The sequence below is a fragment of the Crassostrea angulata genome, chromosome 3 (assembly GCF_025612915.1).
Source record: "Crassostrea angulata isolate pt1a10 chromosome 3, ASM2561291v2, whole genome shotgun sequence".
NCBI classification, from domain to species: Eukaryota; Metazoa; Mollusca; class Bivalvia; order Ostreida; family Ostreidae; genus Magallana; species Magallana angulata.
Window position 1 is genome coordinate 8,466,782 of NC_069113.1, and position 27,249 is coordinate 8,494,030.

The 27,249-nt window shown below is 35.3% G+C and overlaps 2 protein-coding genes across 3 annotated transcripts; one reads left to right on the top strand and one right to left on the bottom strand.

Annotated features, from left to right (window-relative positions):
* The first annotated feature begins 768 nt into the window (after positions 1-768).
* LOC128176344 (uncharacterized) lies at positions 769-26,701 on the top strand. 2 transcript variants are annotated; one of them, XM_052842595.1, is made up of 29 exons: positions 769-842; positions 1,644-1,970; positions 2,372-2,612; positions 3,091-3,237; positions 3,342-3,467; positions 4,745-4,909; positions 5,048-5,149; positions 6,472-6,643; positions 6,909-7,037; positions 7,256-7,355; positions 7,549-7,660; positions 7,787-7,876; positions 8,173-8,311; positions 8,990-9,109; positions 9,536-9,725; positions 10,118-10,268; positions 10,412-10,642; positions 10,983-11,908; positions 12,202-13,403; positions 15,264-15,492; positions 15,867-15,984; positions 16,144-16,281; positions 22,218-22,370; positions 22,772-22,953; positions 23,342-23,543; positions 23,813-24,040; positions 24,302-25,638; positions 25,761-25,863; positions 25,945-26,701. In XM_052842595.1, the coding sequence occupies exons 1-29, from the start codon at positions 826-828 to the stop codon at positions 26,038-26,040; spliced, it is 7,473 nt and encodes a 2,490-aa protein (XP_052698555.1). In that variant the 5' UTR covers positions 769-825; the 3' UTR covers positions 26,041-26,701. The 2 variants fall into 2 exon arrangements, with proteins under 2 accessions (XP_052698555.1, XP_052698558.1); XM_052842598.1 differs by lacking the exon at positions 769-842 and adding an exon at positions 1,145-1,316.
* On the bottom strand, positions 17,387-19,568 carry LOC128176346 (probable G-protein coupled receptor 139). The gene has a single exon (XM_052842599.1). It carries the CDS (start codon positions 18,752-18,754, stop codon positions 17,531-17,533), a length of 1,224 nt encoding a protein of 407 aa, XP_052698559.1. The 5' UTR covers positions 18,755-19,568; the 3' UTR covers positions 17,387-17,530.
* Positions 26,702-27,249: the final 548 nt, after the last annotated feature.

The following is a 27,249-nucleotide window of genomic DNA, read 5'->3' on the forward strand; positions in this document are numbered from 1 at the left end:
CTCTCACCCTAGAGTCGATATCAACTTACAAGCTCGGGTACACAGTACAGTTCTCAATTTTAGACACGCAGGCTTAAACGACACACGACACAAAAATGTGGCTTGGGGTAAAATGCTGACGATGGACCCTCCATTTTGGAGGGTCCAGAGTGGAGGGGGTGGAGATTGGTGTGTCAATCTTAATTATAAAATGTTTTTATAAGAGTCCGTTTGATCTGTCATTCCAATTATGTTATCAGAAACAGAATGGGTCACAACATTGTTTTATTTATATGACTTTTAAACACCGGCAAATAAAACTCCCCTCCCCGGCATAATTCAAATTTGCTCATTATATACAATGAATATCATGAAAAAAAAAATGGAGTTTATATCTGTGTAATTGTTGAAATGAATAATGACAGTAAATGGATAATGGTCTTTTAGATCTATTAATTAATTTATTAACATTTGTTATTCAAGGAAAAAAAAATAAATCTCTCAACATTGAGGTGAGTTAACTTCCTGTTTCCAGTTTCACTGGACTCAGAATAATTGTCACACAAACATAGATTAATTTATGTATCCTGATAAAGTTCATTTGAAGTTGTCAAAATCATTAAATGTTAAGACCCCCCCCCCCTTTTTAATTAAACTTCCAATAAACAACCCATATGTTTTAGCTATTAGATGCATGATGAAATTGGAATGACAGATCACACGGACTCTGAATTAAGATTGACAAACCAAGCTCCACCCCCTCCACTTTGGACCCTTCAAAGTGGAGGGTCCATCGTCAGCATTTTACCCGAGGTCCAAAAATGTTTGGATATAAATCCACTCGCCATGCTATGTAGAGGAAGGTGACATTTATATATAAAAAAAGAATTAAACTATCCTTGATAACTAATTGCTGTTTAAGATTTGTTCTAAAGACAGTAAGCTTTTTTTAAAAAAGCTTAACATGTGGTTCTAATAACCTCATACTGTTAGCATGGTTAGCCACCACACAAATTCTAAAAGGCGCCAAATTTAGCTCAACTTTTTAAATGTTTTCGAACCCGATGAAATTATAGTACGAATTATATGCTTGTCTGTTCAAGATTACATTTAAACAATATAATGATAGAATAGTGTATTCATATGTCATATTTTGCAGTTAAAAGTGTTTCATTGAATGGTCGCATTTCGTTTGATATCATCGGAAACAAAATGTATGAATTTACTCAAGTCGGGTTCGGAGAACATAATTTTATTTTGCTTGTCGGATTGGATCAAAGCGTACAATCCAAAACAATGAATGTAAACAACAACAACTTGCTGTTTCATGCAGTGTGGTTAGTATTATTATGAAAAACACCATGATTTAATAAAATTCAATGCTTATTAGAAACTCATTGAACATTTCTCTTTTCTACTCAGTTTTTAACAAAAATGAGTGGTTTCCTTGTAAGGCGCCTGTTTGGCACGAATCTTAAAAACTGGTTTATGTTTTAGACGTTCTATCCTAACCTCTGGACTCCATGAAAACTTTTTCTATTTTATTAACTTTTTTATTCGGAAGATTTTCAACCAAAATAATGTTGATAATGTAATCTAATAACATGAATAACTTTATTATTTGGAAGGACACATGTAATGAATGATGCTTATTTGAATTTTAGAGGAATGAATATTGACGGATCCACTGAAACAGAGAAGGATGTGAAAAGTTCAATTGGCCCTGCTGATGAAGAAAATGATGAGGAATCTAGAATCATCAGAAAAGGGGTAAACACTAATGAAAGTAGAGAACAGAGTAGCCTGCAGTTGAGAGAAACTGATACAATGGATGTTAATGATGGATCCATAGAAAGCAGTAATGAAGCCACTGTAACCAGGGAAAAAATAAATACGGACACGTTACACACTATAGATATTAGTGAACTACGGGAGCCACCTGTTAAAGTTACACCGAGAACACCTACAAGGGGAATCAAAAGAAGCCAAGGGTAAAAATTATGTTAATGTATATTGAGGCCCTTATTTATAAAGCCGCCACTACCTTATTCAGTTATTGTGGTTTTATGAAGATATTAATAAGATGCACATAATTTTCTCAGTGGTGTGAATTGTAAAAGAGTGTGAATTAGCTTACATGAAAACTGTCAGTTTCTCTGTAAGCATACTTGTTTCTTGAACTAGGAGAAACATATGCTCTAGTAATATTAGTAATATCTAGTATTATTTAAATACCACATAAATAGTAGTAATCTCTGAGGCTTCATCTCAGAAACACTAAAAAGTACATCATGTACATAATCCACAACATTATACTTTTATAGATTCATATCTCATGAAAATACAACTCTATTTTGTTTATTAAGTTACCCAGAAAAATTCATGATTACAGAAAATCAACTTTGATAAAGAGCTGCAAGAGAAAAAAGTTGTCTTTGAGCAAGCAGCCCTCTGAAGGGGATGATTTGTCCCAAGGAGAGGAAGCCCTGGCTGACAACGAGTGTTCCGATGATTCTGACAGTGAGGGCTGGCATATTCTTGAAGAGGAGTCTGAGGGGGAACTGGAGAAAGCACTCGAGGAGAATGCCAGTAGAAATAAACTGACTGCCTACAATGTCAAAACAATACTTCATGTGAGCCTAATAATAAAATACATGTGAAGTTTATTGTAATTGTCATAATGTGCATGCATTGTTCAAAATTTAATTTAATATCAGCTTTGTACTGAAATTAGTACTATGACTAAATTTAAATAGATCATATACATCATTTTGGGCCAACATGGATGTACTATTGCCATCGTGTGTGAACTAGGAAATACTCAGCTAATGTTTACATGATATCAATTTAAGATATGTTACGTACAGTGGTATATGGTTGTTTAGAAATCTCAGTGTGAACAGAGACATAAATAACATTATTTTTTGTTATTTATGTCTCTGCTGTGAAGAACCATTGGATATATATAATGAGCTTTCATTCGAGAGGTCCCTCGGATATAATACCTGCTGATAATTGCCTTCGAGAAAAACTATAATTGATACATGTAGGTATGGATTTGTCGTTGGTTACTGGTAATATATATTTAGGACGGTGTTTTTGTTTTTGCAGCAAGTCATCACAAATGAGCATGTGGTTGCCATGGTGAGGAATACCATATTAAATGAGGTCACTTCGAAAGATGAATTGAAGGAAGCAGCCTATGAACCTAAAATGACAAGGGCAAAGGTCAAGAAAGCAATCGAGGAAAAGGGGGATGTAAGGAAAAATTAAATTTATAGCATGTCAGTAAAGGGAAGATTGAATGTTTCTTGACATATTAACTGAACAAATATTACACTTTTCCTGGTTTATATTGAAAGGTGATGCATCCTTGGCCTTTAACACCACTAAAGAAGAAGGAAGAACATGTGAAAACCATTCTGGACATTGAACTGAGCGAGGAGGAGGAGGAGGATGATGATTACAACCCGGAGAAGGAGAAAGAGGTCAGTCCATTACTGGCGGGACGGTCAGTGGTATATCAGGGTTGGAATACTTGACAAATCAAAGTCTCAATGAAGATACAGTTCTGTGACAATACACTTACTGTAAGTCATCTGTAACCTGTGGCAACTTTTATTCATAATTAACCAGTGATTAACTTGTTTTTGGGAATAATTTTTGTTACAGAGCCTTTGAAGATAAACTTTAAAGTATATACATTGTACCATGAAAGGACTGATTTATGGCAGGAAATGTTTGTGACTAGATTATTGTTACCAACCTCTTGAAAGTTCCACACACAGGAATTAAATTTAGTTTACAGCATTTTATGAAATTGTCAGACTCGCAAAGCATTAGACATGAAATAAATGCTGCATTTTTAATCGGGTTTTCCGAAGGAAAAATCCGGTTATTAAAATGGTGAAAATATCGGGCGGGCGGCTGCCAAAAGTGTACCCTCATTGTACGGATAACTCCTCCTACAGTTTTCAAGATAGGAAGTTGTTGTTTTGCAGATCAATTGTACATATATCAGAGGTGTGCATATTGCTAGGATTTTGATTTCTGATAATTTATGAAAAAAATACCAGCTTTTGAATTTCGTCATTTTTTGGCAAAATATTGCATATAGGGTACCCTCATTGTACGGATAACTCCTCCTACAGTTTTCAAGATAGGATGTTGTTGTTTTGCAGATTAATTGTACATATATCAGAAGTGTGCATATTGCTAGGATTTTGATTTCCGATAATTTATGAAAAAAAAACAACTTTTGTACTTAGTCATTTTTTGGCAAAATATTGCATATAGGGTACCCTCATTGTACGGATAACTCCTCCTACAGTTTTCAAGATAGGAAGTTGTTGTTTTGCAGATCAATTGTACATATATCAGAGGTGTGCATATTGCTAGGATTTTGATTTCTGATAATTTATGAAAAAAATACCAGCTTTTGAATTTCGTCATTTTTTGGCAAAATATTGCATATAGGGGTACACCATTTCACTGGATATGGGTTGACATGGATTATGGATAAAGTTCACATAAAAGAAAACCCGGTTTGCTGTCACATTGACAGCTTTTCACTTGTATATATTTTACTCCAGAATGAAGCTTACCATAATTAAATGTATATATATATATATATATATATATATCAAGAGGTTTGTGTATGGGCTATGATACTCAGGTGACCGTTAAGGCCTGTTGGCCTCTTGTTTTTAATGGTGTATTTGTTCTGTTGTTGAGGTAAGATTAACAATTTTTGCTTACTTTGTAGGGGAGTTTCAGTGATGAGGACAGTGAGAGTGTAACATCATCACAGGTCAGTGACATTGGCTCTCCTTGTCCCTCCACTCCACTCACCCCCAGGACTCCTACATCCTCCCTGGGGTCAGCTGCAGACCTCCATACCACCCCCACTACAGAGAAAGAATATAAAGGGGTTAGTCACACAGTATTGTCATAGCCATTTACATGTACTTTTTGTTATTGGGATATGTCATGCAAAGAGATGAGCATAAACCATTGATTTAGTTGTTATTATTCAGCAGAAGTTTGAGCCTGCTCTTTTTTGTTGTAGCCATTTCTTAGCCCCATGGGTCCACCTAGGCTTATTCCATCATATCGGCAATCTCTGAGTAAGAAGTTTCAGGAAGCTGAAGAAATGAGGGAGAGATTACGGGTAATTATTAGATTTTTTCTTTGAAAACATGTATAAGCAGATGAATAAACCACTTGCATGTAGTAATGAGAGTAAAAGAAGAAGGTGCCTTTCAATATTTGCCCTAAAATTCAAAAGTTTTTCAAATCTCATAAAAATACACATATACCATCTTGAACATGTGTGTATATATAAAGTACCAAATTATACACTTTTATCTTGTTTCAAAAAATAATTACGACTTCAACATTTTGGCATATTGCTAGGATTTGGTAAAAAATGATGAAAAATGCCACATTTTCTCATAGTTTTTTAAAGAGAAAAATGTGTTGGCAGCCGTCACCCACAACAAATTTAAGATATTTTATGTAATATTACATGATAAAGCTAAAATGTGAGCTTCATCGTGGGCGACAGCTGCGGCCATATTCTACTATTTAAAAAACCACTAAGAAACTAGTGTCTTCTGCTCAGTTTTATGAAGTTACGGGAAAATGCACTTTTTATAACGTCACAACAGGTTTTTTTTTTTAGGTCCTAAAAACAAGGGCCTGGGCCTTTCCATTTGGGAAAAATAGCGACATTTGGATGAAATTGGGAAAAATGTCATACCTTACATATCTCTAAATAATTTCAAATAAGACATTTAAACCGTATTGTTAGAAAAGTATGTGTTTAACCATTTTTACATCATCCAGTTTAATTTTTTTTCTGTAATACTTTGAATTGTGCGACATGGTTGACAGTTACAATATGGCGGCCCTTATGTGGAGCATGTGGTTTAGATTTTTTTAAAACCCCGATCCCAATTTACTATTCACGAATTTCGGGATTTTTTTTCTTAGACGATATTTGCTTTTAACTTTTGGGAATTTTCTTTGATGAAATTGGGAAAAACACATACTTTTTACCGTTGGGAATGGGGCCGAATACAGGCCCCCTACGACCCCTAAAAAAACCCCTGCACAATTAACCTTGTAAAAGTCTAATCAAGTAACTATTTATAGATTCTTAATTTATGGATATTTTTGTGCAAATAAACATTACAATTCAATTGTTTGTGATATTTTTAAAAATCGCTCTAAAACAGGGCAAAATATGACTGAAAATGTACCATGTTCTTTAAGAGAGATTCAAAGAGACGTACTTGTAAATTTTGTGGTAATATGCTCTTCTGAATGGTTCAAATGAGCTATGAAAATAGCAATCATTGAAGAAAAAAATGACATAACTAAAAGATTTTTTGACAATGCTCACTACCTTCATAGCCTGTATGTAACAACAAAGAGAGAATTTATACTGACTTTTATTTTGATGATGTTAATTCCTGTTACCCTGTACAGGAGGAGCAGACAATAGCAGCCAGAACTCGGTCCAAGCTGTCCTTAGAGGACACCTCCATCATTGACCTTGAGTCGACCTTTGTCCCCCCGGACTTCACCCCTGACATGTACGACACTCAGTGTGAGGATGAGGACTGGCAGGGATTTCTTCAATCTCTCTACAAACCTCCAGGTATCTTGCCTGGACTGCCTCTATTTGTTGTACTTGCAATGCCAATTGTCTAAATTTCAAAGTACATGTAGTTGTATGATTTACTTGTTTATTGATAGGGCCTAATTTTTGTGGATTGTCCAAAATTAATAGCCTTGTATCCTTCCTTTGACAGTTAATCAATTAATCATTGATCATTTACAAACATGGAATTTAAAGATTTCACAGATATCTTGTGCACATTCTGTCCTAAATTATTTTATCAAAACTTGTTCTTTTAAAACAGAATCTGAGAACACTAATGATGGTATGGATGACGAGGAGAAGGACCCAGAGTATAATTACCTGGCAGAAGTGGACGACCTTATTGACAGTGATGAGGAGTTACGAGATGACCGCGCTGTCAAGATATCCAGTCAGTTGGTTATGCTCTTTTATTAGTTGTGAAAAGTTCACCAGATGGCAATAAATTATCTTAATTTGTTTTTTTAATTGACAGGCCTATAATTACAACAACATTGGAAGTAACGAACATGAAGTTTGCAATTTGTTTGCAATGTACTCAAACAAATAACCAATGCACTATAATGCTTTTTATTCCATGTTTTTAATGATTTGTCCATCGTTGCACAGAGAAGGAAATGAATGAGCTGATGGATGAACTCTTTGATTACTACCAAGAGACCCAGCCAATGGAGGAAGAAGAGAAAAAAGTCATGAAGTTTAAAGCAAAGTATGAGTATCAGCAATTCGATTTTCTTGCAAACAAAATTGTAAATCACTTTTTTTTAAAGTTCAAATATTCTTTGCAGGCTTTAATGTGATAACCTTTTACGTAACCCATCTTCGTCAAGGACTCATTCCCTTTATCTCAATTTTTTTTAAATTTGCAAGATTTGTTTATGTCACACAACTTTTGATTTTAGAGCTCATTACAAAAGACAGGCGTCAGAATCAGATGGACAGCAGAGTGCTGAGAGTCAGAGTTACGTGATGTCTGATAACGAAAGGGAGCAGATAGCTGACCAGATGAGGAAGGTAAACCATGGAATTACAATTCAAAAACATGAATGATTTATTACATGTACATGTATGTATAGGGTAAGAAGTGTTGTTTTGATAAGTTTAATTTGATTTTTGATACTTTCATCTTTCCTTCTCCAGCATGTACAGCTGTTGACGCAGATGTATGTATCGGCCATGGGAAATCAGTCCGAGTACAAAGAGGTCGCTGATTACAGCAAGAATCTTCTTGTAAGGCACACAAACCAATGAGGGTCATTATCATCAATTTATTAGTTAATGCAAATATATTAATTAATTTTTAACCTTAAAATTAAAACATAATGCTGGAGACAAATAGACTTACTTAAACTTTATTTTTAAGATTTTAGAAGGGGAATAACTTTCAGGTTTTTAACTTAAAATTGACTTCATTATGACAAATTACCTCTCATAATCATGTTACTGATTTTTGATATGGACATGTCAGATGTGTCATTTTAATTAGTTATGCCAATTTAGATGCAAGTATATTACTTTACATATAGATGGAATTGAATCAGTTCAGCATCACAAACACCCAGTGTATCACCCCACACTCCCTGTACAACGCAGCAAACCTTCCGGAGGCCGTCCAACTCGTCAACAAAGACATGGAGTGGGAACAGATTGAGAGGGTCAAGCCAAGTATGTTAATCCAGATATAAAATTATATGTGTTTAAATGAAGTTGATTCACTCAAGTAGTTCAAATTTGTATCACCAGTTGTTAAGGTGAAGTAAAGTAGGTGCATTTCATTATCGTAGATTGGTGCAATCTTAGGTGGAATAACACGTCATCACAAAATGGCTGACCTCTGATCGAAACAACATTTGTTTTATTAAATTTTATTGACATTAACATGTAACTTACTTCATAGCCGAGTGGACAAAGTGTCCGGCTTGTGACTCGTACATCCCAAGTTCGAATCCCGCAGGGGCTCTTGTTGTAACTTACTGAATGAATTTTTTTAAATATTCATTTTTTATCCCCAAACTGCAATTTTTTCACTTATTTGACATATGTTCAGTTTATTTACCATTATATCTTTCAGAATCAAATAATTTACTTTTAAATTTTAGTGATTTTTTTCAGGTGTGCTATTCCACCTTAAAAGTCAGCTTTCTATACTATATGCATTGTAAGGTTAAGCTAAGTTATAATACAAAAGAAAACATGTTTTTTCTTTATTTTTGAAAAAAAATTCATACACTAAGTTAATTTTAAAGAAGTTAGAAATTCTGAAACTGTAAAAATTACCCATTCTTCCTCAAAAGTTTTTAAATGAGAACTACCGGTACATCAACATTTGTTTTGGGTTTACAGACAGGAAAGTGCAGTATATCTCTTCTGAAAAGTCCATTGCCTCGTTACTTGTACAGAACTACCACACCTTGTCAAAACAGAAGAAAGATCTCATCTTGAACATTGTTGGAGATGTTCATTGTAAGTATTTAATGTTGTTCACATCAATTTACATGTTCATTGTAATGCTTCTACATCTGCTATGAGGCCTTTGCTTTGTTTACCTTTGGTTTTGAACATGTTAAATACATGTAAACTATCATGACATATCAACTTGTATGGATGATTTACTGTGAACGTATTATATTTGATGTGTACAATATTTTGCGGAAATATCTTTTTTGAACAATTTTGCGTTCATTTGAATTATTTCTGAAATTGACTGTTATTTTACATATATGCATGGCATTTAGGGATTTACTTGATTCAGTGGAAGCTGCATTCTGACAAAAGCACTAGATAGAATACACAGCCAAATAAAGTACATTTACAGTAATTAATCCTCATGCATGGATGGTTTTTTCTGTATTCGTGGTATTTTGAATGCTAAACTTGGTGTGTTTGTAGCAAAATCAGTCGGGGATACTCTTCAGTCCAACAAACAATGCATTCCACATTTCACAAGTCAGCAGAAACAGCTGATCTGGACCAGCCCCGTCTTCATGTACCCCGAGCTGCTCCCCCACGGGGCATTTCTGTTCAGGGAGGATGTGGACCGCTCAAACAGGAGGGTGATGTTTACAGAATCAGAGGACAGGTAGGCACAAACGGATTTACCTGATCATACTGTCATTATTTTTAAAAGTAATTTAATTAACCATTAAACATTATTTAGTTAATGAAAAACACTGATAACTATTAGTGATTGACAATAAAGTGTTTTGGAAACGAGAACATCCCCTTGATAATGTAAACGTTCAGTTCTTGACACCTTGGTCTGTTGGTGGTGTTCTTTATTTTGATTAATTTCTATTTTAAATGTACACAAAATTTGTTCACGATTACACGTACATGTATATGACTGTTGTATATATGCATATTAATCAAATACTTTTCACTTTCAGTATTGTATGTAAAAGATAATTAAATGATGAACTAAGTTTCATTATATGGTATCAATTATAATAAGTATATGTGGTGTGTTTGCAGGCTAATGGTTCTTGGATTAGACCAGTTTAAGCATCTGCCATATTTCCACCAGCTCATTAGGAAATTTCTTCTTCCGAGTAAAACAGAGGAGCAAATCAGAGTCCGCATCAAGAATATGACTAGCTCTAAAGCTTCTCAAAATATTATCAAGGTAGTCATATTTTCAAGTAAGGCTCGCCTGATAATTTGAGAATTTACTTGTAACTCATCTGTAATTATTTCATATATTTTGCAAAAAAAAAAATCCCTGTTTCTGGTTACAAGGGAATTGCAAAAATTATTTGATTTTCACAGAACTTCAAACTGACAAAGAAGTTGCCTGAGTTTCCTCGTTTCACTGGAGTGTTTTCTTCGTGTGATATGATGCCCCCAAGGGATCAACCAACCGAGAAACTGCCAACATGGTGCAAGGAGCTGAAGATCCGTGAGATCCTGGCCAGCAGTGACGAGGAAGTGGAGAGGAGGGCGAGTATACAGAGGTCCTCCAGCGTCAATCTCCCCGTGGAGTCTGCAGGCAAACAAATGGTAGGGCCAAGCATTACCTTCTGAATTAGATCTTGGTATCAATCTGTGCAAAAATCTAAGATACAATAACACCTTGAGCTTGAAAAGAACTACTTTTGTTTTCAACAATCATGAGCATTAATTTCTGTGGGTAAAGTATTCATCATTTTGAGTATACTAGGTAAATTATGCACCATACTTCCTTTGATTTTAATAAGACGGTCATTTTACCTATTTCTTCAGCAAATAAAGATGAAATCAAAGTATTTATCTTGTTTTGAAAGAAATTTTTTCTTTCAATTTAATTTTCATCACGACAGATTATCAGTGGAATATACATATACATGTATCTTTGTTCCAGATTGATGACTCCAGATCTAACTCGGCTCCTGCTACACCTATGACTGCATCACAGGACCCAAATCAAATCCAAACTTTGGTCGTATCCCCACTCCTGACCCCAGAGAAGTCCAGCCTCTCCACTGTTTCCAGTACATCTACACCTGTGTTACTGACATCAGGATCAACACAGGATGAAGCACTGCCTCTGAATGCAATTCTACTGACAAATAAGTCACTTTCTTTAGCCGGAGAATTAAGTTTATCCTTATCCAGTACTTCTGGACTTACCAAGTCAAGCAGCCAAGCACTCAATCTGTTATCTAGTCCCAGTGTTTCGTATGTTGGCACACAAAGCTTAGAGTCACCTTTGACATCAAGTGCTCTACCAGCTGTTACAAGCCAACTCACTAATTTAGTTTCAGTGTCATCAGATCATTATGTCAATGAATTGAGCAAACAAACAACAACTGCCCCTCTGTTGGACAGCAGTCAAACTGTGTATGTACAAACCACAGCAATACAGACTCACCCAGGTGCAATAGTGACCGATTCTATGGAATCAAGTCAACCTTTTACAACATCATCATATCAAAGCATGCCTATCATCAGTTGTCAGAAACACACATCTAGCACATCGTCGTCTCAGAGTCGTAACTTGCCAACCACTCTGCCTCCACTTGGAGATAAACCAGTGACTTGTGGTAGAGCTGTCTCGGACTTGTGGTCAGACGGTGATTCGGGAACCGTCAGCTCTTCCTTTGAGAGTACTCAAGAGGTGATCACCAGTGACATCAAGAGTACCTCTAATTCCCAGACAGAGCGATGTATTTCTCCAGACACGATTGAACCAACAGTGAAGATGAAGAAGACTGACAGTAATGACGCTGAAAATCTCAAATGCAGCACGAATCAAAGTTTTAAAGAATCTCACGAGTCTCTGAACAAGTAAGTAGACTGATTCCTTACCTGTTTTTGTAGATTTAAGCAAAAAAGAAAATCATAAGAAAGAAATGATAGAAATGGGCAATTTTCTGTGGATGATATTTGATTGTAAAACAAAATAATGTAATAGCAAAGTGATAGGGACAAATGTCAATTAATTTTGATTTGTTATTAGAGAACTTGTTATATCCATTTATTTTGTAATGCTTTGAAAAAGAAAAATTCACTCAAAGTGTAAATTCATCATAAGAGTGCTGTAGCTAAATTGCAAACATATTTTTTTTTCAATTTTCTAGTACCAAGAAAGTTCCATTTTCACCTGGATTTATTCCCCTTCATCAAGAGAGTGGACAGAGTGAACTCCTGGGGAACCCAGGCAGTCCGATATTGATACGAGTGATGGACAGTGTTTCTGGTAGCTCCACAGACAAAGGCAAAGAGCAGAACTTGTCAGTGACAGAAACCAATTCCAATCAGAATGCAGTTGTTTGTGAAAGTGATTTTGATACTGAACAAAGGGAAAACAAAGGAAAGACAACAAGTCAAAGCACTGTGGGAAATGTGTTTTTCAGTGACAACATGATCCAAGATTCCAGTTCCTTTCATAGTGTGTCTGATGTTTCAGACAACAGTCATGATACTACACTGGTAGCTTCTGGAAACAGTTCAGTAAGTTCTCCAAGGCCAGTGAAAATATTGACTGAAACAAAGACTCATTCAGCATCTGTTGGAAAGGCTACAAATGTAGTGTCACCCAGACCAGTGAACAATGCTGGACCCTCAGTAAACACTCCTTCTACAGTTCAAGAGAAAATACAGACATCGGAACATACCCAGCCACAAAGGTTACTAGCAATACCAATTGAAAATAGATTTAATGTGAACAAACTTACGCCAACTAAACTTCCTGTTGACCACGACCAAGGCAACCCTAACAGGTCCCAGCTCATTGGAACAATGAGCAGTATTTCCTCAGCACAGCCGAAACCTGTGGCTTCTGGAGGCTCAATGAAATCAGCCCTGCAAATTGTAGCTGCTTATTCTTCTCTAATGATCTCTCCTAAAAGAGGGCCATCAAAATTTGCACAAAAGGCTCTCGAGACAACACCTGTGAAGAGCAAATATCGCCCTCTTGCTCCCAAGCCCTGCACATCTCCAGCTAAAGCAGTGAGTCCATATTTGACCCCTCGTAAAAGTCCAAGAAAAAGTCCCAGAAGGCAGCAACTGCAGAAACAAGCCCGGGCAATCTGTCCCAAGGGACTGGTAGTGAAAATGGTGATATCTCCATCAAAGAAAGCGGCTTCACAAATTATGAACAGAGTCCTGGGGAAAACTCAGTGTAAGATACTGCCACGTCCCCCGTGTGTCAACAGAAGTAACCTCCAAATATCACCCGGGGGAAGCTTATCCAGCAAGTCTCCAGTCTCGGTGAAGGCAGCAGTAGATGAAACAGAGACTGAGGAGGAAGGCATGGAGACGGCCAGTGAATGTGATACAGGTGAGAGCTAAAATCAACAAAAAGTTGCTGAGACTTGTACTGTATTTATATCAGCTAGTGCCAGTGTCATATAATATTTTGATACCGCGAAATATTGAACACCGGTACCTAGTACTGAAAGAAATTTACATTCCTCCTTCCACACACAGTTATACCTGTAGATAAATGGGTCATTATAAAAAAATCCTTGATATTTCAGTTCTAAACATTTTTAAAATTCTACATTGTGACTTTAACTCATTTATTACTTGTTAGATACATCAAAGTATGATGTATGTTTGAGGGAATTTTGCAATCTAAATCACAACACTTTAATCTCTGACGGCATGTCATGTTTTTATACCACACTTATATGTATGATGACAATTAGAATTTTATTCTAATTTTCATAGATTCCTGTATCATCCATTTTACAGTATCAAATGTCCTTGCTATCACTTGCTGTTGCCAATCACAGAAAGGCATATGTTAGGCTAATAAATTGTCTAACATCAATAGCAATATTTGATGTGTATGAGCAACAATTTCTATAACGTTATCAAATATACTTGATGTGCTTAAAATGAGTTCTTTGCACATAAATAATGTCAGAATATCCCATCGTGTCATAACTGTTACCATTTCGTCCATTTGTGCACTTAATATTCCCTCTAACTGAGGTTTCAGTAGTGACAATACATGTAACAGGAAGGACAAAATCACACACATATCATACAGTAAATTACAAAGACAACCACCTAGGCATTGCTGATATTGATTGTAAATGGATACCAGTGTGGTATGCTATTGCTAAACAAGTTAAAAGATGTAAATATTTTGTCCATTTAAGGAGTAATATTGGTAACAGAGGATACTTGCGAAAGATAACCATGCTGTGAATCCCCTGGCATAGAAAATTTCATTTATTTTATGTGAATGGGTTATATTTTTCCAACCATCAAACCTAATGAATAAAGTGGGCTGTTTTTATCTTAATTTAGAAGAGTTTGAGTACATCATTATCAATTTATTCTTTTTAATTTCACAACATGGTAACAGGAAGGACAGTGATTTATGGACAGGTACCTTGGTTAAAATATAAAGTGTTTATCTTACTTGCAAAATGTAAAAAAAAAAAATTTCCAAACATTATTTAAGATGTAATAAGAAAATCCAAATGAAGAAACTACTGAAAAATTGAAATTAATAAAACTATGAAAGCTAATAAAGCATACCATTAGAATGGACAAGGCTTTTCTTGCTGAATACACCTACATACTTGCTTGTAATTTATGATTTTGTGCGTGTCAATCTTCAATGACTATTGTGAAATATAACACTAGAGTAGTATCAACAATTGTGTCCAAAATATTTAAGCTAGCAAATACAGAAATATTCATTTTTGCCTATGGACAGGAATTTTGACAATTTTTGAGAATGATTCATATACTGCTGGTTTAGTCACAGCTTTTTAAATACCTTTCAATGTAATCACAGTGAGGTTGCATTTTTTTATTACTGTAGAAGCAGATATATTTGTTAAGGATTTAATTTTGTTATTTTCATTCGCAGTTAAAATCAACAAATTTAAATCCGTTACAAAATTTTTACCAAATAATTAATGAATACAAAAAGATAACGATATGAAGAAATTGAATGCCAACAGAATTTTATTTGGTTCAAAAACAACAAAAGTTTGACCCAACAAAAATATGTGATTCTACAATAATTCAAAATTTGAATAAAAATTGTTTTGAGCTTGGATATGACTTACACTGTAAATAATACTGAATATTTATTGTTGATTTTGACGATTAACATATGCAAGTGTACTGGTTTATAAAAACACATGTTTATAACAATATACCAACCCCTTTGTAGTGGAGTCTGAATACTTGTCCGATGAAGTACTTGATGATGTTTCACAGCAGAAAAAGCAGTCTGCTCGCAAAAATCTCCAAAAGAAGTTCCACAAACATCGGGAGCAGCGTAATTCGGTGGAGAGTGATGATACGGAGGTGGAGGATCCGAACCTATACGACAGCCAGGACGATAATGAAGACGACTCGGAACACCTGGCCGACCTAATGGCCGCCAGCACCACCATCAAGTCAGTGCAATGTTTAACTTTAAAAATAACTTTTCAGTGTGGTGGTTTTCTTAGAGTACATTGGAATCATTAAAAAATGGTAGGTGAGTGGAGAGGGCTAGCAAATTTTCCCTGACGTCTAGTGTTTAACAGATTTAGAGAGAAGTACTTATGTGGGTACTCTGGTATGTTTAACTTAGTAAATGGATTGATTATGTGTAAGCCATTTCTTAAAATCATTGTGGCTGTACTTTTGAAAATTTGATACATGCTCTCTGATTGAATACCTTAATTGATACTATTTAGAGAACACTTCAATTTTTATGCTTCATTATAATTTCTCTGTCAAATTTTTAAAAAAGAGTAGAACACTGATTGTGATTTTATGTCTATAGGTTTAACCCAAAGACCATCCTGTCTAAAGATCCTAAAGACCTGTCAAGTAAAACCAAAAGACGGAAAGATGCAACACTGGCAATGTTAGCTCCAGACATTGTAGACACAGACCCGCAGGTTCGGAAAACACAAGATAGACTGATTATTGATTTCTGATTATAAACAACTCAAAACAGTGAATACATGGCATCCCCCAACCCACCTCAAATGAATAAATATTGCTTTTGGTGAGTCTTCAACTTGTCATCCAGATTATTGTTTTCATTCATTTAACAGAAAGACGACCGAGACACAGCCTTTGCTCAGGCCTATCTCACCAAGGCAGCTGAGGCTTTGAAAGATGATTTCACCACGTACGAACAGTTCCTTAAGTTGTTGTATGAGTTTGGGAGATCGGAACAGTCACCTGTCAAGGTATGAACTTGTTCTCTTGCTGAAGTTGTCTTAAGCATGGAAGTTAGTAGCATACTTCCTTTTGCTAAACAGAATTTCAAGAAACTTTGTAGCTAACAATGGTTAAAAATGTAGCATGTGCATATCTAGAGTTGATTCGATTATTTTTCTGGAATTTTGGTTCTTTCAAACATGATATAATTTTGGCCATTAATACTGTATATGTGTACAACATGAAACAAGAGTCAGCCCATCTATGAATGCTGAATGGAATTTCATGAACCTAATATTTACCATATTATTAAGTGATGTAAAGAAGTGTGTATGAGGGTCAGTCAAAAAATACGAAGACAATGTGACTGTCTATCATATATTTTTTATGAAAGTCATACTTAACAGATTAATCTGTGCACCAACACTTATGTTATTGATATGCGAAGTTTTATGATGATTTTCATTTTAAATATTTAGAATTTTCAACTGACTTTTCAGTGATGAAATGTGGGAGAAATGTTACATGTTCATTAGTTCAATGATCTTGAAATATTTTAAGTAATTTTTAAAGCCCATTCATCTAACAGAAATACACTTTAGCGTACTAATGGTATGCTGGTTGTTTTGTATGCAGTATTGTAGAAAAATAATTAGATTGGCTATATGGCAAACCAATTATGAAAGAATGCTTTGAATACATATAAAATACAAATGTAACATTAAAATGATCTGTTATACTGTCATAGTAGATGTTCATGGGCAAGGAAATTTGAGTTTCAAATGTGAACTTTATTTTTGCCTAGTATGCAATAAAATTTATGAACAGAATCAAGACTGTTATGAAAGAAAAGTAGGTCAAAGCAATCATTAACATAATTACATAGAATGACTTAATTTAATATCTGTCTCGTTACAGATTGTTCTAGGAGTAATTCGGTCAGCATTTGTTTAAAAGCTACCAACAAGTCCTTCAAATGCCATCAAAAGCTGTGGTAGAATTGTATCATTTTAGTTGATACTTGCAATGTAAATCAACATTGCCAAATATTTTCTGAGTTAATAAAATGCTGAACAACTGTACAGGGTTAGAATATTGAAATACGATTAATGTAATGTAAATAAAAAGTCTGAATAAAGTTGATATATGAATATTTATAACAAATACTTAACTGCAAGTAATTGGTAAATTCCATGATATAAGGGTGAACTGATACATGTATAAGCAACTCTAGAAAACTCTAGAAAAAGTCACTAAATCTCAAAATAAGTCAAAAATTCAGATGTGGTTTTCTGTTGAGTTAAATGCAGGATTGAGATTGACAACGCCATTGCTGTTTCTGATCTGGTAGCTACCAAGGCTGGTGTCACTGGTAACTCGGCTGTTGGCCGTTCCATCCAGGCTTTGAGAAATGGTGCTCAGTCTTCTCAGGCCATCTCGAGCACAGCAAAACATTTTCTTTAATTCTCGCCGAAATCTCTGTCCATGAATACTGTACAGAAAAAAGTTGATAGAATGATTCAAATACAGAAAAAAGTCTGATATCCGAGAAGCCATCAGGTATGATGCGTAGCCTTGATAGTTCACTTTTCCATCCACAATGAACTGGAAAGCACTTTCTCTTATAGACATAAAGATAACTTTTGGGCTTGTGCACACTAAGAATGAAAAGGAAACAGATAGCAGCATGGCGGTCAGTCTCTGGTGGAACTGCTGTCTTGAATCTGTTCTGTTGCTCCGGTTTTGACTTCGCATTGAACGCCTTCTCAAAGTGGCTTTTCTGTTGTCGTAAATAATCAGAATGTTAAACGTCAATAACACTACAAACGGAACAAAAGAATAAATGGCAGCATCCAGCCATGGCATGACTTTATCATGAAACTCTTCGTAATTCTCCTCTGGAATGCAGTATTCGCGATCGTCAATCGTAACAGTCCAAAACATGTGGCTGTTAATGGCAACAAAGACCACCAATAGAAGAAGCGTGACTTTTTTGGCTCGTGAAGGGGTAGCCATTTGAGCCGCTTTAAGCGGGAAATGGATTGCAATGAATCTTTCCACTGTCATTGCAACCACGAGCCAGACAGAGAAATCATAGGTAAAATAGGACAAAAAATGAATGACAATGCAGGCGGCTTTATTGGTGGTAGTTATGTCTGTCCCGTCATTGAGGATGGTGAGCCATTTCCTGAACGCGTTGACATACAACACGGCTAGGTCCATCACAGCTATCGCCTGCATGTAGATACAGGTGGAAGTGGTCCTCATGGCAAGTCGACAAAGCACCAGGAAACTCAGAATGTTTCCTAGTGTCCCCAGCAGAATCACTATAGGGAAAACATAGATTCCAAATGCCTGGGCAAAACGGTACTCCCAGTACTCATTGAAAATGTCCTGAAGGGATGGGCGTGGTTGATACACGGGGGTTGAGGTGGTGGTGATCTCAGAGTCATTGTTCGCACTTGTATTGTCAAACCGCATCATTAAAACATAATTCTCCATGGTCCAGATATAATACAGTGAAATTTGAGAAGGGATTCACATACTGCTATGAGAAGATGGTTTATTCCGGCCTGTCTAGATGAAGCTCCGAGAAGAAAGTGAAACGGGCCCACGACTCATTGATTTTTGTGTGTGTTACACTTTTTAGGAAATGCGATAACAACTTTTAAGTGAAGAGACCACGAAATCGAAATTATATTTTTTATGTAATAATTGCCTTACCATACGAAGACATTGAAGAAGTGTCAGATTTATCCCAGCTGACAACCAAAAAACAACATAGCTTGTTTATTCTTATTGAAGGGAGGGTAACAAAATCCAAGGAAAAAAGTTTACACATTAATAAAATCAACACTCGGATATCGAGAGAAGTCCATTCTGTTTTTGAGTGGGAGATAGTCTTTCTGATTGTTCAAATATTGTTGCTCTCTATATCCACAAATACATTCAAAGTCTATTAGGCAAAGCCCATCTCACATTGTGTTGTCAGATCCTTTGCTTTGTTTGAGGTCTATAAACAGGCTGGGGGTAATCCTTGCATTAATGTGTGGAGTAAGAACCTCCCATTATGACGAGATTGAATCATTGTCAGAAAGAAGGGAAAGTGAAGAAATTATGATGGCTGAAGTGTGTGTGGGTAATTTTGCTGAAATGTGTATTGTCCTCAGTCAATTGTTACTGTACAGGGTGTCTTAAAAGTTAACTTATGGTAGTTAACATTCAGGGTTTACGCCTGGATATGTCTACCTCCTTTTGTTTAGAACAGTCAAATCTCTTTTCAAGGCGTATAAAATTGAAATTTATAAAAGTGATTTGAATTATTAAAAAAAATGAACAGTGAAAAATACTTTTAAGATAAATATTTTCTTGTACATATAGTTATGGATTTTAGTTGTTCAGGTGTTGTAGTACATTTGTAATTCTAGATGAGAAACCTGTTTTCCAGGGATTTTTTGTTTGTTTAGGATAAACTTTAGTAGCAGTCTGTACCTGAGATTTATGGTGACCATTTTGACCACATTTAAAATGATACTTTGATACTTTACGTGTTGACCAATGACCAGTGCTATTGATAACATTTCTTTTTCTTATTCTTCACACCCGGGGATGCAGTGGTATGACATTTTTATACCCATGATTATATTTTATATTTACGAAACAGCTAAATGAACTCTTTTAAACCGATCATGAAAACTTTATTAAAATTTATTACCAGGTGTGTTAACCAGATTTTGTATTGAACAATGCGAGATTGAGGCAATATTAAACACCCTGATATATCGGTTACAATGTGCATAAAAGTACATGAATATATTCAAAATGTAAACTCCAAATGTAAGCATTTCAAAATTTTTAAATTGTACAATATTTACCCTAAATTGCATTTTAAGAAAATATTTAGGAACACAAAAAAATTTAAAACTCCCAGCAGATTTGAATTCTTTGACCTTCTGATCAGTAGCTGAGACATCATCTTATTATGCTCTGCTACTGAGCATAAAAAGAGTGTGGAATAAAAAATATACAGTAGGAAGTAGTAAATATCAACAGAAAGTATGACACAATATGGAGGCATCCTATTTCTCCTTAATTTGTCTCAATACCCTACATCAGCCATTAGACCAAAACCTATACTGTGGTTTCATTAATTTTCGTGGGTATCAATTTTTGTGGATTTTCTGAAAACCACAGTTTCAAGGATACATTATTTCATGGCCAATGATCCTATCAATACAAAATGTTAGTTGAAATTGAACTTCAATGAACATTTAATTTCGTGGATCAGCTTAACAATGAAATCCATGAAAATTGGTGTTCAACGAATATTGATGAAACCACAGTATATTGTACCGGGTATTTATGATTAGACCTCAGTCACATAATAAATGGATAAGTTGAACAGTTATGGATTAGTATTAAGTTTTGTTAACAGAAAAAAGTGAAATTATTGTGCATTTTTTTGAGAAAACTATGTTAATATTAGATTTAAATTTTATACCTGCTTCAAACATAATATTTTTTTAGGAGGGAGGTTCTATAGAAACTGTGTATTGGAACTAATGTTGATTTTATTTGGTGTTCAATGGGTGTTTTTTGCAATGTTTTATTTGAGTGAGACTGTATGTAAAAAAAAATTCTTTGAATTGAATGCATCACAACTATGCAGTTTGATTGGGATTGAATTCATTTACTCCTTTATTTCGTACTATTTTACTTAATGATATATGATCATAATTTAATAACTATTTAGGTTTAAAAAAAATACTGCATGGTGTTTCAATAATGATATATAAATTCAAGGCAAGTAGAAATTACAGTATAAATACACACTTGTTTTTCCATTACTCTCAACAGAGACATAAAATTGCAGTAAAATTAAAACAAAAGTCAACATTTAGAATAAGCACAGACTAGTGTAAGCTGTATGATCAGTATCGTATAGGACATAAAACTGGGAAATATAGCCGCCTCAATAGCCATCACCCGTGTGGATAGCGCAGAAACAAACACTTCTGTCTACCGCGCTATTGCCACTTTTCTAACTTTTTGTGTTAAAATTTTTTATATACTTTGAGTTGTCATTTCAAGTACAATAAGGGTTTTCTGGAACAGGGACGTGTCACAATAAAAATGTCAGGTCCTGGGTAGGTTCTATTAAGTGAGTGATAAATGCAGTACAATTCAGTGTTGGTTTTACAAATGTGTTCACTTTACAACCCCCAACGTATGGATGACTTGTGGTCTTCGCGTGTCTTAATCATGCATGTTTCCCAAAATAGGTTTTTAAGTAAACATCATAAAATTTAATAAGGTCAACTGTCTCAAAAAGAAAATGATGACAAATTTAAGATCAGAAAAGAATCAATAGGAAATGTATTAAAAATATTTGAATATATGCAAATGACTTTGAAATGTAACATCCTTCAAAACTTGGGTTCTTAATACATGTAGTATATTGATGATCAGATTACAGCAAAGCATGGCTATACCGTTACAGGAATGTATACATATGTAATAAAAGAGTTACTTAATTACAGTAACTACTGCACATCATCAAGCTGCCTGATCATGCAATTATGTAATAGTCACTTGACTTTGAATTGGTATAAGATTCAGCTAATATTTGGTTAAGGAATTATCTTGTCTGTATTTTCAAATTCAGAATAAAAAAAAAGATATGATTTAAGGAATCATTTCTGTTGTACATGAAATTTTGTGAATGATTAAGACATTCTAAATTTAAAATGATTAATTATTATTTTATCCTTATAATTACAAGTACATGTACTAAATATACACTGTACATGCATGTACATTGATTTTGTGGGTTTTGGGGGGGGGGGGGGGGGGTTTGAAATTTAACTGTGGCCTATAAAGATGGACGTTTGTTTGGGTGACTTGTATATGTAGTTATTTTAGTTAATTAATTTTCTTGAGATTTAAATAATTGTTTTCTTTACAGCTATACAAAGAGATGACAGAAGTTTTGAGGAATTACCCAGACTTGATGGAGGATTTTTCGGCATTCCTTTCTCCTAGCCAGGCTGTGGAATGTGGATGCTTTATGGAAAACCTAAGATTCCGGAGAGCCAGGACATTTCTGCGAAAGCTAGAGGTGGGCAATACAGCTTGTACAAAGATTTGATCTCAAATATAACTGGCTATTAAACATTTCACCTACATACATGTAAATTTACCCATTTTAAAAAAAAAAAATTTCAAATCTTAGTTTAAAACCTCACTGGTAAAACTAAATTTCTCAATACATGCAGCTACAATTGATCCAACTTATTGAGTGCATTTATTTATAGTAGGTCAAAATTTCAGAGTTGCATGCTATTATAGTTGTTAAAAAGTTTGAAGTTTGTTTAACATTTTACTGTCATTACCAAGAATATACATGTTCACTTGATATTCTTTCATATTTTCTAAAAAGACCTTTTTAATTTCTCTTTATTTTTTTGGTACTGTAGCAAGACCATAGACTTTCCTTACGATACAAACTGTGTGTTTCAGGTGTATGCTGAGAGACATCCCTCCCACTACCAGAAGATCATGAAAATCCTGACCAGGTGGAGCCCGGGCTCGCGGGAGGATGACCGGGCACTGAAGGAATCCCTGGAGCCTGTGCTGAAGTCCCAGCCTCACCTCTTGGATGATCTGTCCCTGTTCTTCGAAGAGGAAAAGCCCCCAGACAGGTAAGATACATTGGAAATATCTATACATGTACTAAAATCTATGTGGAAAAGCTCTCTGACTGTTAAAATATGTGAGATGTTACGTATACTTGTTTTAAAAAAAAAAACCCAGACAGGTACATGCACCGCTATGGTACATACCAACGTATATACCGGTATGTGCTTGTAATGGGAATATTGCTTTCTTAATTTTTTTTCGTAAACTTCCAATGAATTTTTACTTTTCAGATTCCATATAAGCAGAGATATTGAATGAAATATACCTAACAAATTTAATTCACTTTTTAACTCTTTGATGCAACCTTTGATTCTACAGCATATAAATGTAGATGGGGCAACATTTTATGCCTAATTGTCAATGCATACTTTATTTCATTCAATCTTGTAGTTATATGACAGAGTTTGAGGAGATTACTCTGGGAGACAGTGATGAAGAGGATGGTTTTAAGTTTGATGAATTTGAGGAGGTTGTTATCCCAGAGGATGAGAATCCTGATGGTACCAAGAAGTGCATGTGTACTTGCCACCAAAATCCCAATGCCAAAAACTTCCACATGAGGAACATCCATTGTACCAACTGCTGCCTGAAGGTAATATCTCTCCTTTGTTTTGTTGTATTTTATCAAAATGTGATATTTTTCAAGATATTTCTCTAAGAAATCATGACACTAAGCCAAGCTAGATTCAACCTGGTCTTTGTAACAGAATTGTAAAAAATAAAGGAAAACTCTTTTAAAAATTTTGACCTTGAAATAAAGAGTCTTACTGTTTGGACAACATTGTTCGTTTTTAATTAACTACCTAAAAACTTATATATTGTTTCTTCAGTTACATTCAATTGAATATATGCTTTCTGCAGGTGATAGATGGAGAGCTGTATTACAGAATCAATAGACAGGTTCTGAAGAAGGTGAGGGTCAAGTACCACCCTGAGGGGAAGCCACGCCCTGTCCCACAGGACGAGGAGGAGGAGTGTGTGACAGTGAAGGCAGAGCCAATGACCCCCGCCCAGTGGGGGGAGGAGGATGAAGAGGTAGCAGAGAAGGAGAACGTTCAAATACTACCCCCCAAAAGCGTGGGGATTAAGGTAAAGTCTCAAGACAGGACCATACTAGTATTTATTCATATTACAAACAGCACATGTTCAGTCTTTCATAACTAGCCGGGTTTTTTTATTGACTACTTACTTTTCTTGTTAAGATGAGTATTAAATAGATAATCCTTGGCCTGCAAAAATTCCAAATAAAATTAATTAAAAAAAAAATGTGCTTCAAGACATTTGCTCTGTGTGTTCTGATTTCTTAATTTTGAAATTCAAAATTATTGTACGTGATATTTTGCTTTTTAGTTAAAAATATCCAGCAAAAAGAAAGGAAAACATGGTCGTTTCTTCTCCATCAACGAAATGGCCGAATCTCCAGTTAAGAAAATCACAAGCTCCAGTACAACTGCTGCAACCGGTGACAACCAGACCTCACATTCAGAAAGCTTACCATCCACATCAGAGCCGCCATCTGAAGAATGTTCTGAAGTCAGTGAAGAAAGAGAATCTAGTTCACTTTTAAGAAGAAATGATCCAGAGAGCGTGGAGGAAAATTCAGAAGGTTTCCAGCTTAGTGGTGGTTTGCCGGATTTGATTCCTCATCAGGACCAGATGCGGCACGAAGAGACCAGTGAGACCAATGCAGGAAAACAGTGTGTTAAAATTGAGGAGACTTCTCCATTATCTAGTGTTTCTAAGGCTGTAAAAGTGACAGTCACAGCAGACAGCAATGAGGACTTTGCAGGTGCTATAATATCTATTCCAAACACAGAAACACCAAAGAAGAATTCGGAGAAAGAATTTACCATCAGTTCATGGATGGAGACTGCTAATTTGACTCCACAGAAAACAGCCCCATCAGCTGTTGAGGAGATTGCCATTGACGGACATACTTCTTATGTTGATTGTAAAGACAGTACAAGTTCTGACCTGCTTGCCAAAGCAGTGCGTGAGGCCATGATAAGTCACTCTGATGTGTCTCTGTCTGTAGATGCCTCACAGCTGGGTAGAAATGTACACAGTATGTCTAGTCCATCAAAATCTGCAGCATCCTCATCAAACCAGAATTTGGGATTTTCGTTGATTACTGAAATGAACAATAAAACATCTAACTCAGATACAAACATTTCTGTAAGTGCAAAAGAACAGAGACAAATAACTGTTACAATTCCTGCAAATACAGAGAAAAAGAAAACAGGTGAAAAAAGACGCATTGTGCCCAAACCTGTGACAGAAGAGACAAGTTGTGTGTCACCAGCATTTTCAATGTCCAGCATAGACAACATGGGATTCCTCAAGAGTCCTACAGACTCCAATCAAATCATTGCATACACAAATTCCCCAGTGTTTTACAGTGATCAATCTAATCCATCTCCCATGCCAGCGGTCAGTAAAAAGGTGAGCCCAAATCCTAAAGCCCTCACCACAGAGTCAAGAAACAGGTCATTAGCCTGTGAAGAAAGTGACCCAAACAGAACTCAGTCTCTCTCAAAGAGTGTAGGATCTCCATCTGCAACCATTATTTCCAGTGTTGTGGGCTTTGGCCCAGGTGATGAATCTGTAAAAGCTTGTGCTAGTCAGGAATCTGGTGGTTTGCAAGGGGCAAGAGAGACAACTCCAAGTCTGCAGTTTGCATGGACAAGGTGAAGATTTTTGTTGTATCACAAAAGTGATTTTATTTTAGAGACTTCTATTTTCTAAGTAGTCCTTTAAAAAGGGTATTTTTAAATACATGTATCACCATTAAAGTTTCTTGATATTTTAGAGATATGGATAAAGTGATTCTAGAAAGTGTGAAGATTCATGGTCCTGGGTCAAAAACATTTGAGGACATTTCTAAAGGATTTCCTGGATCCACCGCAGCACAAGTAAGTTGGACTTAAGTAATGTACTATGAATCTCCCCATTAGCTGACATTACCATTGTGTCTTTTTTATACAAACTCCTAGGTGATAGAAAGATTCCACACTCTGCTTGAGATGTTGGCAGACGAGACTCCCAGTGAGGAAGACACAACAGAGGAAACCACAGAGTCTTCAAGCTGACAAAAGACACAGACTTATTCATCAAGCTGACAAAAGACACAGACCAGTCATCCAGCTGACAAAAGACACAGACCATTCATCCAGCTGAAATATAAAGCATCTAGACCAAATCAAGCTGAAGACCTTGCTAGTCTCTTGGCACAGAACTTTCTTGTTTATTTACTTTGAATTGAGAAAATGTTAAGAATATTAAAACAATCATGCATTAGATTTTTTTTAAAAACTATTGTTATTGTGTTATTTGCTTTTAATTTTTAATGTAAAAGAGTTTGTTGTTCAAATTGAGTTTATTGTTCAAATTACATCATTTTAAAAAGAGACTTGGTAAGTATTATGAGTTGTTTTGTAATTTGGATGTGATGTTGTCCCCCCCCCCCCCCCATATTCCCCCCATATTTGTACATGTTGATGAATGTTTTATGTGCTAAATGTTTTCTTTTGAACTGCATATAGAAATCTATTATATAATATATGAGTGCTTGATTGTTACTTCATTATATTGAATTGAAATATATACATTTAAATCATGACGTTCATTAAGACATTTTTTTTTTACCAGGTTCTGAGATTTTTGGTCATGAATTAATAGTTTGCATTGCCACTGTTGAAAACGTTGGTACGGCTTGTTAATTTATTGTGAAATAAAGTAATTTGATGTGTAGTTTGTTTTGTGTTATTTAGTAACATTCTATTATCATTGCTCCATTATTTTGGGGTAGATTGAGTTTTCCCCGATGTAGTATGTCGCACTATTCACTATTATTACCTAATCAAAGGGATTTTGTTGTTTTATTACAAACTAAATATTTTCGTCTATTTTTTATGTGTATTCAGATTTGAAAGTGATCTATTGAACTGCCGGTCAATAGACTGTGATCTACTGGACCGCCGGTCAATAGACTGCGATCTATTAGGCCGGCAACGTATTTTAGAAAAAGTGAAATTGCTACAAGATTAAAAGATAACTTTATTATGTTTATTTTAGTATTGTTCTTAAAATTTATCTGCACCGTATTAAAAACTTCTGTAATTTATAATTGTAAACACAAAATACTAAAAACGGAATTAGGTAATAAAACAATTATTTAATGCCTGAACAGTCAATAGACCCGAATTTTTTCCCTTGGTACAGGGAACAGCTCAGTATGATCTATTGCCCTCGGCCTCGGGAAAAATATTCGGGTCTATCGACTGCTCAAGCATTAAATA

What these genes read in the sequence shown, in the direction of transcription:
- LOC128176346 (XM_052842599.1), bottom strand. Translation starts at nt 18,754, where the DNA reads ATGGAGAATTATGTTTTAATGATGCGGTTTGACAATACAAGTGCGAAC.
- LOC128176344 (XM_052842595.1), top strand. An exon ending in GGAATCAAAAGAAGCCAAGG is followed by an intron (nt 1,971 to 2,371) that starts GTAAAAATTATG and finishes TCATGATTACAG; the next exon opens with AAAATCAACTTTGATAAAGA. An exon ending in ATGTCAAAACAATACTTCAT is followed by an intron (nt 2,613 to 3,090) that starts GTGAGCCTAATA and finishes TTGTTTTTGCAG; the next exon opens with CAAGTCATCACAAATGAGCA.